This window comes from Prionailurus bengalensis, chromosome C2, assembly GCF_016509475.1.
Source record: "Prionailurus bengalensis isolate Pbe53 chromosome C2, Fcat_Pben_1.1_paternal_pri, whole genome shotgun sequence".
Lineage (NCBI taxonomy): Eukaryota > Metazoa > Chordata > Mammalia > Carnivora > Felidae > Prionailurus > Prionailurus bengalensis.
Window position 1 is genome coordinate 88,422,532 of NC_057350.1, and position 20,773 is coordinate 88,443,304.

General features: G+C 37.3%; 1 protein-coding gene across 2 annotated transcripts in view; it reads left to right on the forward strand.

Moving 5' to 3' along the window:
• The window catches only part of ZMAT3 (zinc finger matrin-type 3), a 33,274-nt gene extending 13,489 nt beyond the window's left edge, over nt 1-19,785 (forward strand). Inside the window, exons 3-6 of one of the 2 annotated variants that reach the window (XM_043594870.1) lie at nt 5,685-5,804; nt 8,139-8,305; nt 8,425-8,525; nt 12,363-19,785. In XM_043594870.1, coding sequence (XP_043450805.1) covers nt 5,685-5,804; nt 8,139-8,305; nt 8,425-8,525; nt 12,363-12,571 — 597 coding nt within the window. In that variant the 3' untranslated portion in view covers nt 12,572-19,785. Of the gene's footprint in view, nt 1-5,684; nt 5,805-8,138; nt 8,306-8,424; nt 8,526-12,359 lie in introns of both variants that reach the window. The other variant, XM_043594868.1, reaches the window with a different exon arrangement.
• Nucleotides 19,786-20,773: the final 988 nt, after the last annotated feature.

Here is a 20,773-nt window from a genome sequence, read left to right on the forward strand (position 1 = left end):
TGAACGAAGCTCCAAAAGATTCCTCAAGCAGGACTTTACACGTCCTGAGTTCCTAAGGTTGTGTATGTTGAAAATGTTTTTCTGTAGTCCTGATCCTTGACACAGGGACAGTGGGCTATACATAAAATCCTTGGTTGACACTTTCATTATGTGTCATTAAAAAAAAAATGCTTCTCAGCTACTGCCTTGTTTTACATATTGTGGATGCCATTCTAATTCTTATGCATTTGTAAGTTATTTGGTCTTTTTGCCTGGAAAGCTTGAGGCTTTTTCTTTTCTTTTTCTTTGAAATTTCATACCTTTTGAAAAATATACTTCAGATTTGATTGTTCTAGGTTGATTTTCCCAGAAACCTGGCGTGCCTTTTCAATATGTAGATTCAGGTCTTGATTTACTTTTGGACAATTTTCTTGGGTTGTAATTTCAAATATTCTATTTGAATATGGTTTCAAATATTCTATTTGGCTGTTTTGTTTTTTGTCTTTCAGGGGCTCCTGTTTTACATAAAGTATTCCTTCTTGTCCTCCATTTCCATTGCTTCCTCTCTGAGCTTATAAGATTTTTGTCTTTATATTGTTTTATTTTCTAGACTGCTTTTCTGTCTTTCTTCGGTGTCTCTTAGTACATTTTCCTTTGTGTCTGTTTTCCTTTGGCACGCATTTACTTCTCATTTTTGATAAAATTCTCTTTTTTCTTTCCTAAGTTTAATTACCCTTCTTTTCATTTCTTACTCTTTTGTGCATTTTTCCTTGTACCTCTTGGATTCTGATTGAAGGTGATAAGGTGATGTTTCAGATTTCCAAATAAATGACCATATTAGTTCAAATTGGAGTATTGTCTTAATGGTTTTCTTCTGTTTCATATGTTTTTTTTGGGGGGTGGAATTCATTGGCTGATGTGTTAATTTTTTTGGTAATAACTTTTTATAGAATTGATTAGTTTTCAAAAATAAAATAAAATAAAGAACTGACTAGTTTTCATCTGTTCATTATGAGGATTTGGGGTGCTTTATGAGAGTCTTAATTCAGTGACAATCTCTTCTGTGACCGTAGCAAAGTTCAGTTCTTCAGGTTTTTTTTTTTTGTTTTTTTTTGTTTTTGTTTTTTTTTTTTTGTGGTTTGCATGTCCTCTAATTTTTGTTGTTGTTGTTTTGTAGGATGCTAGCTTTTCCTGTTTTGTTGTTTCCCGCCCTTTGCCTCCCATGTGCCAAAAGGTGCCTCTCCCTTCCTTCTTGTCTTTTTCTCCTCCAGAAGCCACTTTGCTGCCTCAGATCATGTGTACATTTAAGCCCCGTTCAGTAGTGAGTGCTCTGCTCCACCAGATCATGTTTTAGTGTTTACAAACTTAGGGTGGGTTTATTTTTCCTGGTGGTGGTTTGAAAGCAATTTTAGGTCTGCTGTTAGCTTCCTCTTCTCTCTTTCCTGCAGAAAGACTCTCTTGCTTACTGTGAATGCATGTGGCAGAAGTGTGAGTGAGTGCTCCCGGGGATTTGATGTTTTCTCCATTTTTACTTATAGTTATGTTGAAGTCTGGGCATTCTGTGCCTTCTGGTTATGTGGAGGGCATGGCTTTTGTGTAGTTTTATTTGTTTTCCTTACTGTTCTGTATTGTTTGTAGAGGGTAGATGGGGACACACATCTACCAGGTACCTGCTGCCTAGCTATCTGGAAACTCTTGGGCAAGTTTTTAACTCTCCTGAGTTCTGCTTCCTCATGTGTAGAATGGGGATGGTAATGATACCTACTTGATGGAGATTTCACGAAGATTACACGAGATAACGTATATGAAGTATTTAGAACACCGCTTATCACATGAATGCTAAAAAACATTAGTTGCCATGATTGTCATTTTGTTTTGGACGTAACGTCGGCTTGAAACTTGTGAATAGTGTCTAATGTTGGCTCTTCCTGTAGTACTATGTGCCTCGTCTTCTGCCTTTGCACGGACATGCTTTGGCTCCTGTACCATCTGTTCTTCAGGTTTCACTGACTTCCTTCTGTTGTCATGCAAACGAGCCTAAGTAAAACCCAAATTTAAAACCAGCCTTCCCTTGACCCACTTCCCTTTCTCACTCTCCACCCTACATGTCTGCTCCCTGCCCTGTCATAGAACCCTTCTAAACATTTGCCTATACTAGTTATTTCTGTTTTCACATCTCCCGTTGTCTCGCCAAGCCCCTCCATGTCACCTCTTAACCCCTCTATTGAAATGGTTCTAGCAAAGTTACTCAACCTCTGATTTTAAATCCAAGCATTACTTCTCTGTCCTGACGTTACTCAACCCCACAGTAGCATTTGACCTGGTGAACAACTCTTTTTTTTCTTGTCGTTGTTAGTATTGTTTTAAATTTTTATGAGATACTTCAGACATAAAAAAGCACAAAAATAATATAATGAACCTGCATATTTGCCATCAAGCTGAAAGAGTGAAAATTACCCATTCAGTTGAAGCCCCCATGCATCCCTTCCCAAATTGTATCCTCTCCGGTGCTCCTAAGTGTAGCTACGGTACTGAATTGATATTTATTGTTCCATTACTTTTTTGTACTTTTGCTACATACTGTTTCCTTATGTAAACTGTAGTGGCTCTTCATATTTTTAACTCCCATATTAAAAAATTATTGTTATATATCTCCTTTTGCAACTTGTTCTTTTCATTCAGCATTTTGTTAGAATCATTCACGTTGCCATGCATGGCCCTGGAATGTTTATTTTTCACTACTGTATAGTGTTTCATTGTAGGAACAGACTATGATTTATGCATTATCCTGTAGATGGACACTTCAATTATTTTTACTTTTCAGTGTTACTAACAGTCCTTCTAGGAACATGCTTTAAGAAAAATTTTTTTAATGTTTATTTTTGAGAGAGAGAGAGACAGAGTGTGAGCAGGGGAGGTGCAGAGAGAGAGGGAGACACAGAATCCGAAGCAGGCTCCAGGCTCTGAGCTGTCAGCACAGAGCCTGAAGTGGGGCTCAAACTCACAAATGGTGAGATCATGACCTGAGCTGAAGTTGGACACCCAACTGACTGAGCCACCCAGGCGCCCCCTAGGAACACTTCTAGATATCTCCTTATATGTATGTTTCTGTTTGGTGATATGTAGTACAGTTCCTGGGTCATAATGTATCTAATTAGACTCTTCTTTTGAAACACTTTATTCTAGTTTCCATAATACCATACTTGTCTGGTTTTCATTTTATTTGATGGACCAGACATTTTCAATCTTATTTTCTTGATCCTCATTCTTACTACACGGTTACATTATATTGTCCCAGGGCTTTGTCCTTAGCTCTGTTCCATCTATCCAGCTGCAGCTTTGATCTACTCTGACTTATCCCCCGTGCTAATTCCAGGTTGATTTTTATCAAATGCAATCCAGTCATGTAACTACTTTGCTTAGAGTCCTTCAGGGGCTCCCTGCTGCCTCTGAAGTCCAAGATCTGTTTCGCCATTAAGCCCACCATGTATCTCAAGTCCTTCTCTTCTCCAGAAGACTCTCTCTCTTGTGATTCCTCAATAGGGCAGGCTGGGCTTTTGCTTACAGTATTTCCTTACAGTATTTCTTCTGTTCACAATTTTCTTTCCCCTCACTCTTTACCTGCCTGGTAAACTTCTGCTCATTTTAAAAGATTACTTGATTGTCCCCTTTTCAGGGAAGCCTTCTCTGACACATTTAGCCAGAGTTAAGAAATTCCTTTTCTGCGTTCTCTTGGCAGTGTATTTGCTATCTCCATTATAATACTTGGTTCATTTAGCCAACAAATCTTTACTGATTGCCTGCTATATGCTACAAACTGTTCTAGATCTATTTATTTACTTACTATTTTATTTTTAAGTAATCTCTACATTTGACGTGAGGCTCAAACTCACGAACCCGAGCTGCACACTCTACCGGCTGAACCAGACAGGTGCCTTGAAGCTGTTCTAGACATTGGAGATAGAAGAGTAAACAAGACAGGTCCTTATTTTTAAGGAGTCTACATTCCAGAAAGTACAAAAGAGATAAAAAACAAACCAAACAATGTCATTTCAGATCATGCTAAGTGGAACTGGGATAGAGCAGATGGTGTGGTAACGTGTTAGAGAGTATGTGTGTGCAGAGTAGGGGAGGATGGCATTCAGTGAGATGCCATTTGAGTTAAGACCTGAAAGATAAGAAGGAGCTAGCCATGCAGAGGACTGAAAGAAGAACATTCCAGGCAAAAGGAACAGCAAGTACAAAAGCCCTGGAGCTAGAATGAGTTTCATTTCTCATAGTTCTGGAGGCCGAAAGTCTGAGATCAGGGTATTAGCATGGTTGGATTCTGGCAAGGTCCTCTTCCACGTTACGGACAGCCAACGTCTCCCTGGATCCTCACATAGCAGAATGAGGAGGGTGAGGGAGCTCTTGGCCTTCTTTTTATAAGGACAGTGATTAATCACCTCCCAAAGGCTCCACCTCCAGATTAGATGTCCACATACAAATTTTGGTGGGACACAATCCTTCAGTCCAAAATAGGGATGGAGATAGATAATTTGGGAGCTACTAACTTGTTGATTATTTTAAAGCTATGAGGGCAAAATAATGTAGATGTAGATGGAGAAGAGGGCCAACGGTGGAGCTTTGGATGTTGCAGAGTTTAGAGTATGAGAAGTCAGGAGGTAAGTGGGAGTCACAGAAGACAATAGAAGGGAGTAGCAATGGTGTCATGCTGCTTAGAGTTAGAATGTGGTGAAGCCACAGATGTGAGTTTGACCACAAGGTCACGTGACTTTGGCAAAAGCACCTTTAGGGCATTCCAGTGGTCAGAAGGTAGAATTTATCGCCTTACTTTAATTACCTGCTTATATATCTGTCTCCTCCTCTTGAGTGTGTGCTAGGTCTTTTCGTTTCTAGGGCTTAGCCTGTAGTAGATGGTGAATGAATGTTTGCCTACAGGCTTGAAGTTTCTGTCAGTTCAGGGAATATAATCGTGTGAATAACAACTTAAAACACACCGAGAGAGGCAAATGCATTTTAGTAGAGGTACACAGTGCCTCCCGAAGCCATTCTGATATAGTCAAAAGGGACTTGCTCTCAATTCAGAGGGCCTGTCCCAAGCTCTGGCTCCACTTCTCACCCCAGCTGAAGGTGCCAGGGGCAAGTCCTCCACCATCTCCAGATTGAGTTCCTCAGCTGTCATGTGTGGGAAATACTAACAAATTCCTCTTACAGGAAATTTTGTGAGCAGCAAATGAGCTGATGCACAGGAGAGTCCTTTGCAAGTAAAAAGATACTCTGCAAGTGCTATTTTTGTAAAAATAACTGGATTATCCATTTCATTACTGACTTATAAAGTAGATTAGATCAGAGTGTAATAAAACTCATATTTAGGCAGTGGCATATGAATGGCAACAAGTTGGGGGAGGACATAGATCACTGGAAAATGCGATACTTTTCCAGAAATAATAGGAAATTCAGATTTTTTTGGCTTTGTTCCCTCATCTTTCCCAGATAAATCATTCTATTGGAACCAAAGAGCAGACTCTTTTACTTTAAGATCTAGTAGTCTCTTTACCCCACTGTTGCATATATCTGAAAAAATAAAATGTAGGTAACATCGCTTGGGTTTTTCTCCCCTTATTTCTGTGTTTTTAGTGAGTACATTAACTCAATTTGACAGATTTTCTTCATGGTGATTACTCATTTCATTTTACTTCTAGGGTAAAAATCACGGTAAGAAACTCCGAAATTACTATGCAGCAAACAGTTGTCCTCCTGCTGCCAGAATGAGCAGCGTGGTGGAACCTGTGGCCACCCCAGCGGTTCCGGTCCCTCCACAGGTGAGATGCGTGTGTCAGGGTGGAAACTGTCCTGTGCACAAGTGGTCATGGATGAAATTTGTCATCCATGAGCCCATCAAGGTACAGTTGGGCAAATACTCCCAAAAGGTTCTCCTTGGTACTTTTAACTCCTTGAACTGTAGTGCTGGATGTAAAGCTTGCCAACATCCATGACCCTCGAGATTTCTCATTGGCTTTGGTTGTGATGCATGAAATGATGAAACAAATATTGGTACATGTACTTTTCTCTAAGCATTTCTCAAAATTCTGGGTTAAATAACTCTGAATGTCTAGGCTAAGCTCTGAATGAAAAGAGAGGTTCTTAAACACTTATATCTTTATTACAGTTAATCCCCCTGACTTCCTATTTGCCTTGCAGCAAGGTCAGTTTTCTCAGATTACCGCTTTCTTACCTCTATGGCGAGAGCCTGTATAAACTTTATCTGGACTTTGGTGTAATGACACATACTGGTGAGCCAAGTTCTTTCACTCTTTGGTAGGTAAAGCAGGTGTATGAGGCAAGAAATCCTGTACTCGGTAACAGTCTCTGAAATATGGATTGTATTCCTTCATCTGTCTTTGTCCGTAGAACAATACATGGTCATAGATAATAATAACTCTAATTGAGCACTTACTATGCCAGGCACTCTGCTAAGCACTTTTCATGCGTCACTTCATTCAGCACTGGGACTAAGATGAGGTCAGGGATGTACTTGACTTAGGCACAAAAATTAAGAGGGAGCCAAAACATTCAGTTATCAAGATAAATATTTTAATGTCATATTGTAAAAATCCAAAATTAATTTGAAAAAATCAGTAGTAAACAAAATGTCAACAACTTAAAGACGGGGTAGGTATTACTGATTTTCCTTCTGCCTTGGCTGCCATATGGCTTGGCATGGCGCTATTCCTGATCCTGTCTGTATTTAAAATTTTGATACTTTGTTTACATTGATTTCTTTTGGCATCAGGTTTGATTTGTAAGAATATTCCGTTAAAATATTATTTATCTTGATGGCTGAGTTTTTTGATACACCTTTAAATTTCATGCCCATGGCAAATGCTTGTCTTGCCTCATTCTAGTCCTGGGCCCTGATTGCATTTAGTGCTTCCAAGAACGTAGAGGTATTGTTCTTATTAGTGGGCGTGTAATCCGTGGGCCAGCAACATTTGTCTCAGCTGGACATTTATTAGAAGCTCAGGTAAGCTAAGTAACTTGTCCATGGCATTACATGTTTTGTGAATTGGTGGAACAAGAATTTCTTTTGACCTTGGACCTCTACTAACCGTGACAGCATAATTTTTCTTGTCTGAACATCAGTTTTCCAGTATTTAAAGTGTGGACAGCCATTCCAGCTATCTTTCCATCCTCACGAGTTTGTGGGGTAAATGAGAGAAGGTAAAAACAGAGTCAAAGGACAGGAAAATACCCAGACAGATTTTCAGGCTGAGCAGTTTACAGGGCCCTTATTCCTCAAGGCTGTTCTGGAACGAGATGGTCACTCCTGGCTGGGGACTGTTTTCAGCTGGTGTCTGCCTCCTGAGCAAACAGCCATCACCTTCTTTCACAGCCTAGCCCTTTGTGACTTTTGGAGACAGCTATCCTGTCCCCAGAAAATCTTTCTGACCAGATGAAACAATACTGTTTCCCTCAGTTGGTCCTAATACGATATGCTTTCCAGGCTCCTTATTATGTATTTTATTCTCCTCTAGCCAAAATCTAGTTTGTCTTTTTTTGTTAACTGTATTTATTGAGTCGATACTATCTTCCAGGCACTGTGTTAGGTTTCTCATAACTCGTTTCTCAGCTGAATACAGTTGTCTGAATCTGTTGGTTATTTTGCCCCAGCTACATCTGTAGCTAATTTTTAGACTCTTTGGGAGAGGGGCTCATTTGTAAATATATGTCTGTATATCCCTTCTGCATTAGGTAGCAAGCCCTAAAAGCAGTAGGCATTCATTAAAGGCTTGCTGATGGATTCTGGATGGACTTTACCTTTCTGATAATGTGATATTAGGCCTTACCTGTACTGCCCTGAATCTTCTATGCTTCTTTTAAAAAATTTCTCCATGGAGATAGCAACAAGCCATTAACCAGTTCGGTACATAGGTGATTGTAATACAAAACCACATTGTCTCTCAACATTTTTTTTTCTTTCTGTTGTTGTTGCTTTTTTTTCTGGAATGAATTATGTCCTTTCCTTATAAAGCCAAATGCTGTGGCCATAACCTTTGGTTATCTTTCAACACTTAGAGGGAACTTTGAAGGAAAGAAGGGAATAAACGTCACATTTTTTTTTTTTTTAACTTTGTCTCTTGTGTCTTTGATGTCAGATGGGCTCCTTTAAGCCGGGAGGCAGAGTGATCCTGGCCACAGAGAACGATTACTGTAAGCTCTGTGATGCCTCCTTTAGTTCTCCGGCTGTGGCTCAGGCTCACTATCAAGGGAAGAATCATGCCAAGAGGCTGCGGCTGGCGGAAGCTCAGAGTAACTCATTCTCGTAGGTATTGCCACTTTCTCTGAGGCCAAAGTGTTGTGTAAGACTGACTGTCTAGAGAAAAAGAGTTGAAAGGGATCCTTGTTTAGAAGTCTCACTCTTTTAAAATTTCTTTTCTCCAGGGAATCCTCAGAGGCGGGTCAGCGGCGGACCCGGAAAGAAGGGAATGAGTATAAGATGATGCCTCATAGGAGGAATATGTATACGGTACAGAATAATTCAGGTATCCTGTGGATTTCCACATACCTTGGCTACATTCTGCAGATGGTCTTCTTTATTTTTATTTCCTTTAATGGGAATAGGTAGTCCTGAGAATTTGGGGCTAGCTAATTGTTTTGTTCAATTTGTCTAGTGGCTTTTCAAGTTGGCATTTATTTCCAAGCATGCATTTATTTATTTATTTATTTATTCATTCATTAATTCATTCATTCATTTATGCTGAGGTATATTATTTATTTATTTATTTTATTTATTTTTTTTTAAATTTTTTTTTCAACATTTTTTATTTATTTTTGGGACAGAGAGAGACAGAGCATAAACGGGGGAGGGGCAGAGAGAGAGGGAGACACAGAATCGGAAACAGGCTCCAGGCTCTGAGCCATCAGCCCAGAGCCCGACGCGGGGCTCGAACTCACGGACCGCGAGATCGTGACCTGGCTGAAGTCGGACGCTTAACCGACTGCGCCACCCAGGCGCCCCTATTTATTTTTATTTTAAGGTCTCTGATCATAGTCCTTTATACTGCTCCTGGTGTTTGCCTGCTGAGAAATGTAAAATGCATTATAAAAATGGGCTGTTTGGTTTAAACTTGTACAACGTTAAATCTTCATTTTGGGGGGAAAATAAACAAAGATTATAGCAGTGGCTTTTAAGTAGGGTGGTGAATCAGATTTATTGGGGGAATTTTTACAAAATACACATGCCTGAACCATGACTTAGAGATTTTCAGTCAGTAAATTGGGAGTGAGACCCAGATATATGTGTGGTTTAAAAATGCTTCCTCAGTGATTCTCATATACACCTTCAGTTTAGAACTGCCACTTTAGAGGAATGTTGTCTGCATTTTCTGATTATCTCCAGTAGGGAGAGTTGAACTGAATAGTCCTTCATTCTCTCCCCATCACAGCCTCCAGTGCACACACATATCAGCAGAGGTAATTCACGTGAACAGTAAATCAAACAAAAAAACAAAAAAAAAGTTAGTTGGAAAGGCAAGAGAAGCATAGAAAAAAGGGACATATAGAAAGCACAATGTAATAGGATTAATAGAAGTTCAGATATATGTCAGTAATTATAGTAGGTGTAAATTTACTGAGGTCCCAGTTTAAAGACAAGTGTTATAAGATTAGATAAAAAATTCAGCTGAAAGGAAGCTGAGATAGCTGTATTGATTTTAGATAAAGTAGGGTGCCTGGGTGGCTCCATCAGTTAAGCATCCGACTTCGGCTCAGGTCATGATCTCACAGCTCGTGAGTTTCAGCCCTGCGTCAGGCTCTATGCTGACAGCTCGGAGCCTGGAGCCTGCTTCAGATTCTGTATCTTCTTCTGTCTCTGCCCCTCCCTTGCTTGCACTCTGTGTTTCTCTCTCTCTCTCTCATAAGTAAACATTTAAAAAAATTAAAAATTAGATAAAATAAACTTTAGGACAGATGGCAGTTTAGACTACATTCTCTGGCCAGAATACAATTAAATGAGAGGTCAATATCAAAAAATACATTTAAAAAAATGTTATGAAATTTCCGTTTGGAAATTTTAAAATACTTCTAAATGACTCATGGATCAAAGAAGTAATCGTACTGGAAATTAAAAATTCTTAAAATCAAACAGTAATAAAAATATATTAAACTGTAGGATTCAGTGAAAATAATATCTTGAGAAAAGTCTTAAGTATTTCTTACAGTAGAAAAGAAAAGCAGAAAATTAATAAGCAGTGGTCCAACTTAAGTCAGTTACATAACTGAGTATTGACCCAAAGAAAACAAAAACACTATTTTTTAAAAATGTTTATTTATTTTTGAGAGAGACAGGGAGAGAGAGAGACAGAGCGCGAATGGGGGAAGGGCAGAGAGAGAGGGAGACAGAATTGCAGGCAGGCTCCTGGCTCTGAGCTGTTAGCACAGAGCATGATGTGGGGCTTGAACTCACCAGCTGCGAGATCATCACCTGAGCTGAAGTTGGATACTTAACCAACTGAGCCACCCAGGCACCCCCAAAAACACTATTTTGAAAAGATATATGTACCCCTGTTTATTGCAGCATTATTTGCAATAGCCAAAATATGGAGGCAACCCAAGTATCCATTAGTATATGAATGGATAAAGATGTGGTGTGTACATGCATGTGCGTGCACACACACACACACACACACACACACACACTATGGAATATTAATCATAAAAAAGGATGAGATCTTGCTCTTTGCAACAACATGGATGGACCTAGAGGGTATTATGCTAAGTAAATATAGAGAACAAATAGTTAGTAGGGGAGGGGAGGGCGGCTTGGGCAAAATGGTGAAGGGGAGTGGGAGACACAGCCTTCCAGTTATGGAATGAATAAGTCAGAGGATAATAGGTATAGCATAGGAAATATAGTCAATGGTATTATAATAGTGTTGTATGGTAACAGATGGCAGCTACACTGGTGGTGAGCATCGCATAATGTATAGAATTGTCGAATCACTATGTTGTACACCTGAAACTAAGGTAACATGATGTGTCAGGTATACTTCAATAAAAACAAACAACCCTCCCAAGGAGCGCGTGGGTGGCACAGTTGGTTAAGCATCCAACTTTGGCTCAGGTCATGATCTCACGGTTTGTGAGTTTGAGCCCCACCGTGGGCTCTGTGCTGACAGCTCTGGAGCCTGGAGCCTGCTTCAGATTCTGTGTCTCCCTCTCTCTCTGCCCCTCTCCCCATTTGCACTCTGTCTCTCTCTCTCAAAAAACAAACAAAAAACAAACAAAAAAACAACCTCCCCAACTTAAAATACATTAGTTATAATTTGGTTTACCTATAAATACGTCACATTGCATATTTTGAATTCTAAAGAATTTATTTACATAATTATAGATTAACTTTTTTCTTTTTGAGAAAGGGAGAGAGTATGAGTGTAAGCTGAGTTGAGGGACAGAGAGAGAGAATCCCAAACAGGCTTCATGCTCAATGGAGAGCCTGATGCAGGGCTCAATCCCGCGACCCTGGGGTCATGACCTGAGTTGATACCAAGAGTCAGATGCTCAGCTGACTGAGCCACCCAGAAGCCCCTAGATTACCTTTTTTTGAATGCACAGGCTAATAAATTCAATTTAACATAGTTTAAAAAAAAAGAAGTCAGTTATGTAAAAAGAAGAAAATAAAATTATTAGTAATCCCACCCACGTTTTTGTATGTCATTCCCATCTGTCTGTATACTTCTTTAAAATAGAAATGCGATTATATTTTGTGATATTCTTGTTTCACTTAGTAGCATATTATAATTACGTTTCCATGTAATCAAAGAGTGTTCGTTACTTACAGTGACTGCATGGATTTTCATTGTATCCATTACCGTAATTGTTCAAATCATGTGTTTGATCTCTCCTTTCCCCACATCCTCTGATAAAAACTTATATGAACACTGGTCATAAATAATGTCCTTGTTGACAAATCTCCGTGCAAAAATTCTCAGTATTTTCTTAGGATAATTCTTAGAAGTTGAAGTTTTGAATTAATGAGTTAGCATAATCACAAAAGTTTCCATGTAATGTTTGGAAGTTAGACAGTTTTTAAAATTTTATTTACTTTTTAGCGACATTGCCATTTTGAGCTTGGGTTTGGCTCTACGGTAACCTTTCTGATGATAGTTGGAGGAATCATTTTAGCTTTTTAGATTGCACCTGTATAAAATTGTAATTTAAGAAAATCTGGGAATTTTGCATTCTTTTAAAGCTGGGAGTTCAGTGAATTTTATAATTTGAACTTAGAGTGACAAATTACAGTGATAATCAGCCAGGCTGCCATCATTTATTGAGTAAATATTTGGAAGTGACTACACTACTTTCATCTCTTGCTTTAGCAGGTCCTTACTTCAATCCCCGCTCTCGGCAGAGAATCCCCCGTGATCTGGCCATGTGTGTGACTCCAAGTGGCCGGTTTTACTGCTCCATGTGTAATGTCGGGGCTGGCGAAGAGATGGAGTTCCGGCAGCATTTAGAGAGCAAGCAACATAAAAGCAAGGTGTCTGAGCAGCGGTACAGGAACGAGATGGAGAACCTGGGATATGTATAGTGCTTGTTACATTCAGAGAGAGCAGCTTTGCCTGCCTGGTGTTTTGCCTTCTGTCGACATGCCCTGCTTTTGTGGTCCTTTTGATATAAGTACATTCCTCTGCTTAATGTTAATATATGTAACCTGCAGTGGTACCGTGAGATGTCAAAACTGGGGAAGGTAAAGAATGTGCTTCTTAGGTCACGATGCGTTTTCAGGTCAGTTGTGTTGAGCTACTTAGAGCATGTGACCTACCTACCCCATGAGAAATAACTTTTTATCTTGACCGAGTTCTGGTCAACTAGTAGCCTGATCACTTAGAGCTTTAACTATTTGAAAATTTCACCTTCTTTTGCAATTTTAGTTTTATGTACTGTTAAGAATATTCTTGAGTTCTTCAGATAACGGTGACAACAGGTAAGCAGAGATTTTGGTTTCCCAAGGCTTCTTTGGAACCACCTCAATGCAATGCCTTGGCAGTAGGATATACTATTATTGTAAACTGCATTAGGGTCTTTCCCAGGACATGTTTTCCCATTATCATGTCTTCCCATTATTGAAATGCAGATTTTCATGGATTCATACACTTCCAATGTGCTTGTAGACTTCCAAATGGTGAAATTTCATTTCCAGTCATTGATTTCATTCATTTAAATGCCACCTTCTTCCTTTCCCCTCCCCTGCCCCTCCCCGTCCTGGTTGAATTAGCTTGTAAAATAAGCTCATTCTCATGCCCCAGCCATATTATGGGCTTTCCAAGCCCCCCGTTCCAATATCCAGTGAGTGTAAGATAGATATGCTATTTTTTACAAAGATATTTTTCGGATGGTTTTAGAGCTATTCACTGATAATAACATGTACTTGTATGATGGTCTTGATCCTAAATTCAGTTCTCTTGACATTTGTTTTGGCAGACTTTTTTGATAAACTGATCCTTACATTGTACATTCTTTCCTGTCTCGCCAGTTTGTTGGCCGTCCTGAGAAAATACTACTACCTTACTGTTTCATAAATAGAGAGGAATTTAAAAAAAGTTAATCAAATTTTAGTAGCATCATTTCCAATAGTAAAATACGTGAACTTTGGTTTCTTTATAATTTAGCTTTCTAAAAGATAATAGAAATACATTATGGAGTACTTTGGTATCTGATAATTACAACAGTATTATTTGTTTTCTTGTTTTCAAAATAAGAAGCTCTAGTGTATGGCTAGATTAACTAATGGAGTACCCTATGAACTTTCATTACTTGTATTTTATCTACTTACTATAGTTACATGGATAAGACTGGTGCTCATCCATAGTTCTTTTGAAAGGCCACATTCACCAGGAAGTTTATATTGAGTAATATCTTTGCACTATGGTCAATTCACATTTGATTGCTTACATTACTCATTAAAAATGAAACTCCTTTTTCCCTTGGGAATTCTATAAGCAAAGAGATGAGGAGAAGGAAATTATCATTGTCATTCTTTTCCTTTAATACTTATGAACAGTTTTTGAGCAATCTAGATATGTATTTAAAATTCAGTTTTGGGATTAACCTCTAGTTCAGTATCAAGTTGCCCTTCGGTTGAAGTGGTTTTTTGAAAAATAGAATTGTTTAGTAATTTTTTTTCTCCCCAAAATAGAAGAATGAAATAATGTTACTGAGATTCTATCTAGACTTGTGACTCATAGTATAATCCTTTTATATAATTAATTTGTTTAGGGCAATTTAGAGCTTATTTCATTGGTCAGTAGGTCAACATTTTGCTGCTAAGTAGAATTTTTTGGTAGATTTTAATATAACAGTGCTGGCCACTTGGTTCTATAATTATTTAAAAATCTCATTTTTCCCTCTTTCTCTTTATGTCTCTGTGTGTGTGTGTGTGTGTATGTATATGTACACACACACACATATATGTGTATATATATTTATATACATATACACACATATGTTTATGTGATACCATAGAGAAAATTTCATTGGATCCTTATTTCAGATAACAGTAAAGGATTGTGAATAAGAATTTACAGTTTGTAAAAGTGGCATTTATCTATTTTCCATTTTTCCTTTACAAATAAAATTAAAGGAAGGATTTCGCCCACTCTCCCCACTTAACAATCTCATTACATATGTACAAAGAGCAGTGGACTTAAAGGCCTTGATGGTTTTCCTGGCCTTGCACATTCAGGTTTCCAGTCTCCCAGTGCCCTTAATGGATGTTATGAATGCATAAACGCATTTTCTTTAAAGAAAAGTTAGATTTATAGTGTTATTTCTTACTTGCTCTATTTGTTTGCACTAAAAAAGAGCTGTGTGTTTGTTTTATATGACACTTTAGATACCATATTGCCTACAATAACTCAGTTTGCTCCTTAATTTCCAAACTGTAGGAAGTTGATAACTTCCACGATCATTTATAGAGGTTACATACACATCCAAAAAACAAAAAACAAAAAAACCCACAAATCTCTGTGACAGTGGGTTGTTTTGGGCTTGTTATCTTGCAATATTCTCCTATATTCCATAGGTGAAACAAAGGGTGACAGAGGTTGTCAGAAAGGAAATACCTAAATAAACACATCTCTGCATGGTACAATTTCTCATATTCATACATTCCCTGTAGACAGTGTTTTTTCCCCTGTCGAAGAAGGCTGTTGTTCCTGCTGCAGTGATAAGTGATCTCCATTGGTTTCATGTTGTGAAGTCCACTCCCGCTCTGTAATGTGCTTTAGAATTTGCACCCTGTGCTCCCCAGGAGTCATGTTAGTATCTTTTTATATGCTGTATACAAGGATGGACAGAGGCCTAAACAGTGGAAAATCTTGAGTCAAACAAATAGATTTCAGTAATCATCTGCAAGAACTCATAGCATCAAAGTCTCTTTTCTCTGTGAATATCTTTGTGTAAGTTGTCATTCAAAGTCAATGTTAGAAGATAACAATTAGAAACTCTTAAGATATTGAGGGCAAGAAGTTGTAAAGGAAAAATTCCATGTTCCAATTAAAAGGTTGGATTGCATATGCCTTTGAAGTGTTTTTTTCAAAAAGTTAAGCTACAAAATTGAGTGTGCCATGTAATACTTTTGACTCCACATTGAACAGAAAAATACTTTGTTGGTCTTGTCTTTGTATATTATGTACTGCAACTTGTAAATATGTGCATGTTTTTTTATTACATTTGTCTGCTTGTCTCTTATTGCACTGGATTCTGCAAGATGAATAATATTTTATACCATTCATTTAGAAAAAGTAACTTCTCCAACTCCCTCATTATTTCCCCTTGTAATTAGTTGGTAAACTTAGAAAACCATTTAGGATTTTTGAAACCCTGAGATTGAATGAAGAATCATGGCTGTCTGAGATCATCCTTATGTTCCTCTGACTTAAACATGCTAAAGGGAAGCATGAAATCTTCCACCTTGTTTTATAAAGCTGTTCTATAGAACTGATAATGCTTGCTTATAGCTACCTATCTACACTTTCAATGAAGATAAATGGAGAAATATATATTTCATGTTTATATATAAACATATGTATATATATTTGGTTAAATCTTTCTCTGTAGATAGATTCTAAAGATTAGCGGTGGGATTTAGGATTTCTTCACTCCTGAATTGGCTGGGACCATGAGCAATGACAGCTTGAGGACTGCCCAGTGACCTGTGTAAAAAAGAGCCTTACTTGTGTCAGGGGAGACATGTGAACCGTTAGGCGGAGTATCCTCTACAGAGAGGTCTAGGGATGGTATATTTGGAACCTATTTTGTTTCCTTAATATCAGGATGTAGGCTGGAAGTGCTCTTTGAAGAACTTGGTGAGGCATATACTAAGAACAATAAAGCTTCCTTAGAAATAGAAATATTTTGTCAATATAGGCAAAAGTTTAATGCAGGCTTTTGAACAAATGCTTGAAAAATATTCCACCTTGCCAACTTTTTTTTTTTAACAGCCAAATCATTGTTCAGGAGTTTCATACATAATAGTGTTTTGTTGTTGCTTTTGTTTTTTTTTTTTTTTTTTTTTTTTTTTTTGGGTTGTGGACCTCTACCATCGTAAGTTATTACTATCGGTCTAGCTGAATGGACAAATAGCTGTGTAAATAGCTTCTCATACGACGTTCCTACTGATAGCTCTTTGACCTTTTCTTCCCATTATGAATGGGAAGATCATTTGTAAACTCCCTTTCTGGGTAGCTACCAAAAAAACAATACTGGTTTGTGGTCCCATGTGACCCTGTCTCCGTTAAGCCCAGAATATGAGTGCCTTTAGCAAGTTTTAGCATTTTACAGAGAGAAGAGATGATAGAATTATTGCCATTAATCACAGTTCATAAAACAGAAGCTTGGAATAGCAAAGGTCTGTGTGAATTGTGTTCTACGTCTTTTTTTTTTTTTTTTTGGCTTAGTGCAATTTCAATTTGATATTGAGTAAAATTGTTAACATTATTGATCAGGAACCATACCCCTGAAAATAAATCCAGTTATCCCAGGCTGGCAATAGTCAGATTATTTTTCACCTTAATCTGTGTTACGTTTATATTTAGTGAATAGTAGTGTGGTGGGTTGAAAAGGGCTTGACATTGATGTTTGGAAGAACTTTTTTCCAGTGGTCTTTTCCCAACATGTCTATCCAGGAGAGAGGAGAGAATTATTTACTTGCAAATGAGATGTGTGAAGAGACTATCTTACCCTTGCCACAATACTTATCGTGTTAATTCATCTCTATGTTAAAGAAAGGATCTTCACAAATCAGGGGTGAGGACTTTTAAAACAAAAATTCCCTACTTCAATTAATTTAAAATTCTAAATTGCCTGGGTACTTTGAGTCTTTAAAACACACTGCTAAATTAATTTTATTGTAGAAATATTAACATTTTCCTCAACATTTTATTATGAAAAATGTTAAATGTACATTGCAGTTGAAAAAATTTTACCATATATGCACCAGTAAATTCTACCATCATCATTTTACTAGGTTTGTATTACCACATGTCCATCCATCCCTGTATCCATCCATCCATGGAGTTTTTTAAAATCCATATTTCAGTGTAAATTTCAGACAGTACATTTCCCTTACACACTTCAGCGTAGGTGTCATTAACTAGAGTTTATTACTTGTTTAAATTAATATCTTTTAAAAAGCAGTGTATTAAGTTGATAACCTGAACCAAATAACATGCATTTTTTTTTTTTCCTCTTGTGAACTTTAGCTTTCTAGGTTTCTGTTTTATATGCGCGTAGCATAAAGGAAGACAGTTCCTTTCCAACCTGACATTTTTAGGGGTTGGTCATTTTAAATGCTTAGTTGTCACACATTTTAAAATTCGATGATAAGAACTTTTTTCTTTACCCCTCTTCTATGATGTATTTTTGCTGAACTATGCAGCTTCTTAAAAAAACTGTAAATTACCAATTGGGGTTTATTAAATCAGTGTATACCTCATTTTAATCTATTGCTGCTTTTCTCCACGATACTACATCTCTGTCATTACTTTTACCTGCTCCACCAGAATGTAGAGAGGAGGAAAGTCAAACCTGTAGATGATTAGTGGTTTTAAACAACTTGAGAAGAACAGATTTTGTAGTTTAGAAAGTTGAAACCATTAACTTATTTAAGGACTTTGAATTCCCTGAGAATTGTAATTGTCCATGCTTCCTCTAGCCATAATTAGCAGGATCAAAAACGATTGTACTGTACAATTAGTTGTTGAAATTGTAAGCCTTAGTAAGCATCTTTAGCTTTACTCTAGTACTGTCTAGAAAAAAAGTTTTTTGACATATGCCTTTATTTTTATGCCAAATTTTTTTGTGGATAAAATCTGAAGAATTTAAGTGACTTGCTCCAGGTCATGAAGATTGAACAAATAAGTCAGAATTGAAACTTGACTATTCCTGATTCCTATTCTTGTGCTTGTATGATACAAATCATGGCTTCCAAAATAACTGAACGTTCCTTTGGGGACCTTAAAATGAAAGTATGTACTTTTACTAGTTAGACTTTCGTTTTTAGGCATTTTACGATTCTTTGAACTTAAAGATTTTTTTCATGGTCATGTTCCTCATTAAGCCAATGTAATTACTAAAAATCTCACTTCACTGTTGAATACTGACTAATAATGAAGGTTTTATGAGATTTCTTTTTGCATTTGAATAACCTTCATGACTCACTCCTTTTTCTATGTAAGTGCTTAAGTGACCCCCTCACTAGTGAAAATAAATGTTCTATATCACTGATTCAATGTATATTGTCGACATGATATATTTTTTTAAGGAAAAGTAACCCCATGTGTCAGGATGAGTGATATCCTAGGGCAAAGCACACATGAAGTTTATTTCTACTCTGCAAAACTGGCATTTACTGGAACAAAACTCTTTTAGAGCGGCTGGTCGTTGTTTTGCCTTCTTTTGGTACTTGAGCACCTTTCTGTGGTTTTGTAAATCAGTGTGTCATTTTGTAAGAATTTCTTGTTAATTCTGTGTACATTGGCGTTCACCTTGTGGTATCCTCAGCTGACCATAATAATTTAGTTTGGGTATGGTGTGTCTGCTTTGAAATGCCTTACTAGAGCATGTCTGATTCTGCTCTCAAGCATTCCATGCATCTGCTAGGGCAATACGTTGCCTGTCTTGGATGTATGCTCTAGATCCAGAAGCAAAACTGATTTTGCTTTCACTGTTAAGGTTGCATTTTAGTGTAGTTATTGTTTTAAATTAGAGAATAAAATCATAAAAAACCAAGGGAGACTTTAGAACACTTCATTTAATGGCATGGCAAACTTTTAAAATTGGCTTTTGCTGTTTCACTAGAACAATATCTAGTAAAGGATATGGCTAAAAAGCGCCAGCCAGAACTGTATGAAATTGGGGTTGTTTCCTAAAATTTTTTCTAAATGTCATTCAGGGGTTTAACATCTGTGTATGCTGTTGGGGCTAAGTGCCAGTCACTGACTTGGAAATCTTTGCATTCTGGGGCCATAAAATGGCAAAAGTATGGGATTAAAACCAATCAACTGTGGTTTTACACAACTGTGAATTGTGAAATTGAAATTGCTCTTTTGGTTTTTTTTTTTTTTTTTAGCATATCGAATATAGAAATCCAAAAGTTATTTAAAATTTACACTGCTTATGTTGATGGCTCATTTTGGCTGTGTATCCTCACTTCTGTACTGATTTCTGATAAAAGCTTGACATTATTATAACAGGCATTTTGTGTTCAATTTAATAAAACAGTTTCTGAGTCTTGTCTGCAAATTGTTTGGTTATGAGTTGGAGATCACAGGGAAAAGGTACATTGTCAGCACTGAGGCGTTATTTTCAATGCTGATGGTCAATGACTAGGTTTCCCATTCATCAGTCTGCATATGATCTGCCAGACTTCTTGAACTGATACAGAGTATGTTAGCTCTTGGGCTTGCGGTAGAATTGACCTAGCTGCTCACACGACTTCTTCTGTACATCACTGGAGTTAGCCTGAGCCTGGAGCAAGTCCTTAATTTTATTGATGTATTTTAAAATTTATCTTTTCTTCAAATTCTAAGGAACTTTGGGCTTAGCAGGACCATAATCACTGCTTCTGAAAATAAACAATGTAAAAAGGGATCTACCCATTAATCTTTCGAGTGTTTCACATATAAAATACTCATAATTAGCTTATATATGCAAATATTGAGCTATGGTCATTTAAGTACTCTGGGTTACTATATGCAATGTGCTTTTGAATTTAAATACTCATTTTAAAAAGTAGATTATAGGGCTGGAAGGTGCTGTTATGGTTTGTTTAATCAGGATGCAAGACACATACACTTACTGTCGTGGGAAAAATTCTTGTGTCTGCACAAAAAAATGTTTCTGAATGAAGTGAATAGATCACATTGAATCTGTCTGTGTGTTGTAAAAATACTCAAGGCAGCACATTTTATTAAATCATCTCTAAGAGATTTTTAACTTAAAAGAAGTCTATGATAATGGGCATCAAAAAAGTGAGTCTTTAACCATTAGAGCTTTTCAGCTTTTCTTTCTTCAGACATTTCTGAAGCTTATTTGCTGAAAATCTATTCACGATCAATTGCTGGGTGTTATCCTTTACAATTGCCTGTATGTAAAAGACTAGTAATGAAATTTCACAGTCTGTTATAAATTAATATAAGATTGTAAAGAGATCAGAAATAGGTATTTTTGTGATGAATTTTAAGATTTTTATCATCTGAGTTGAAACTTAATCCACCAACTTTTATTCCTA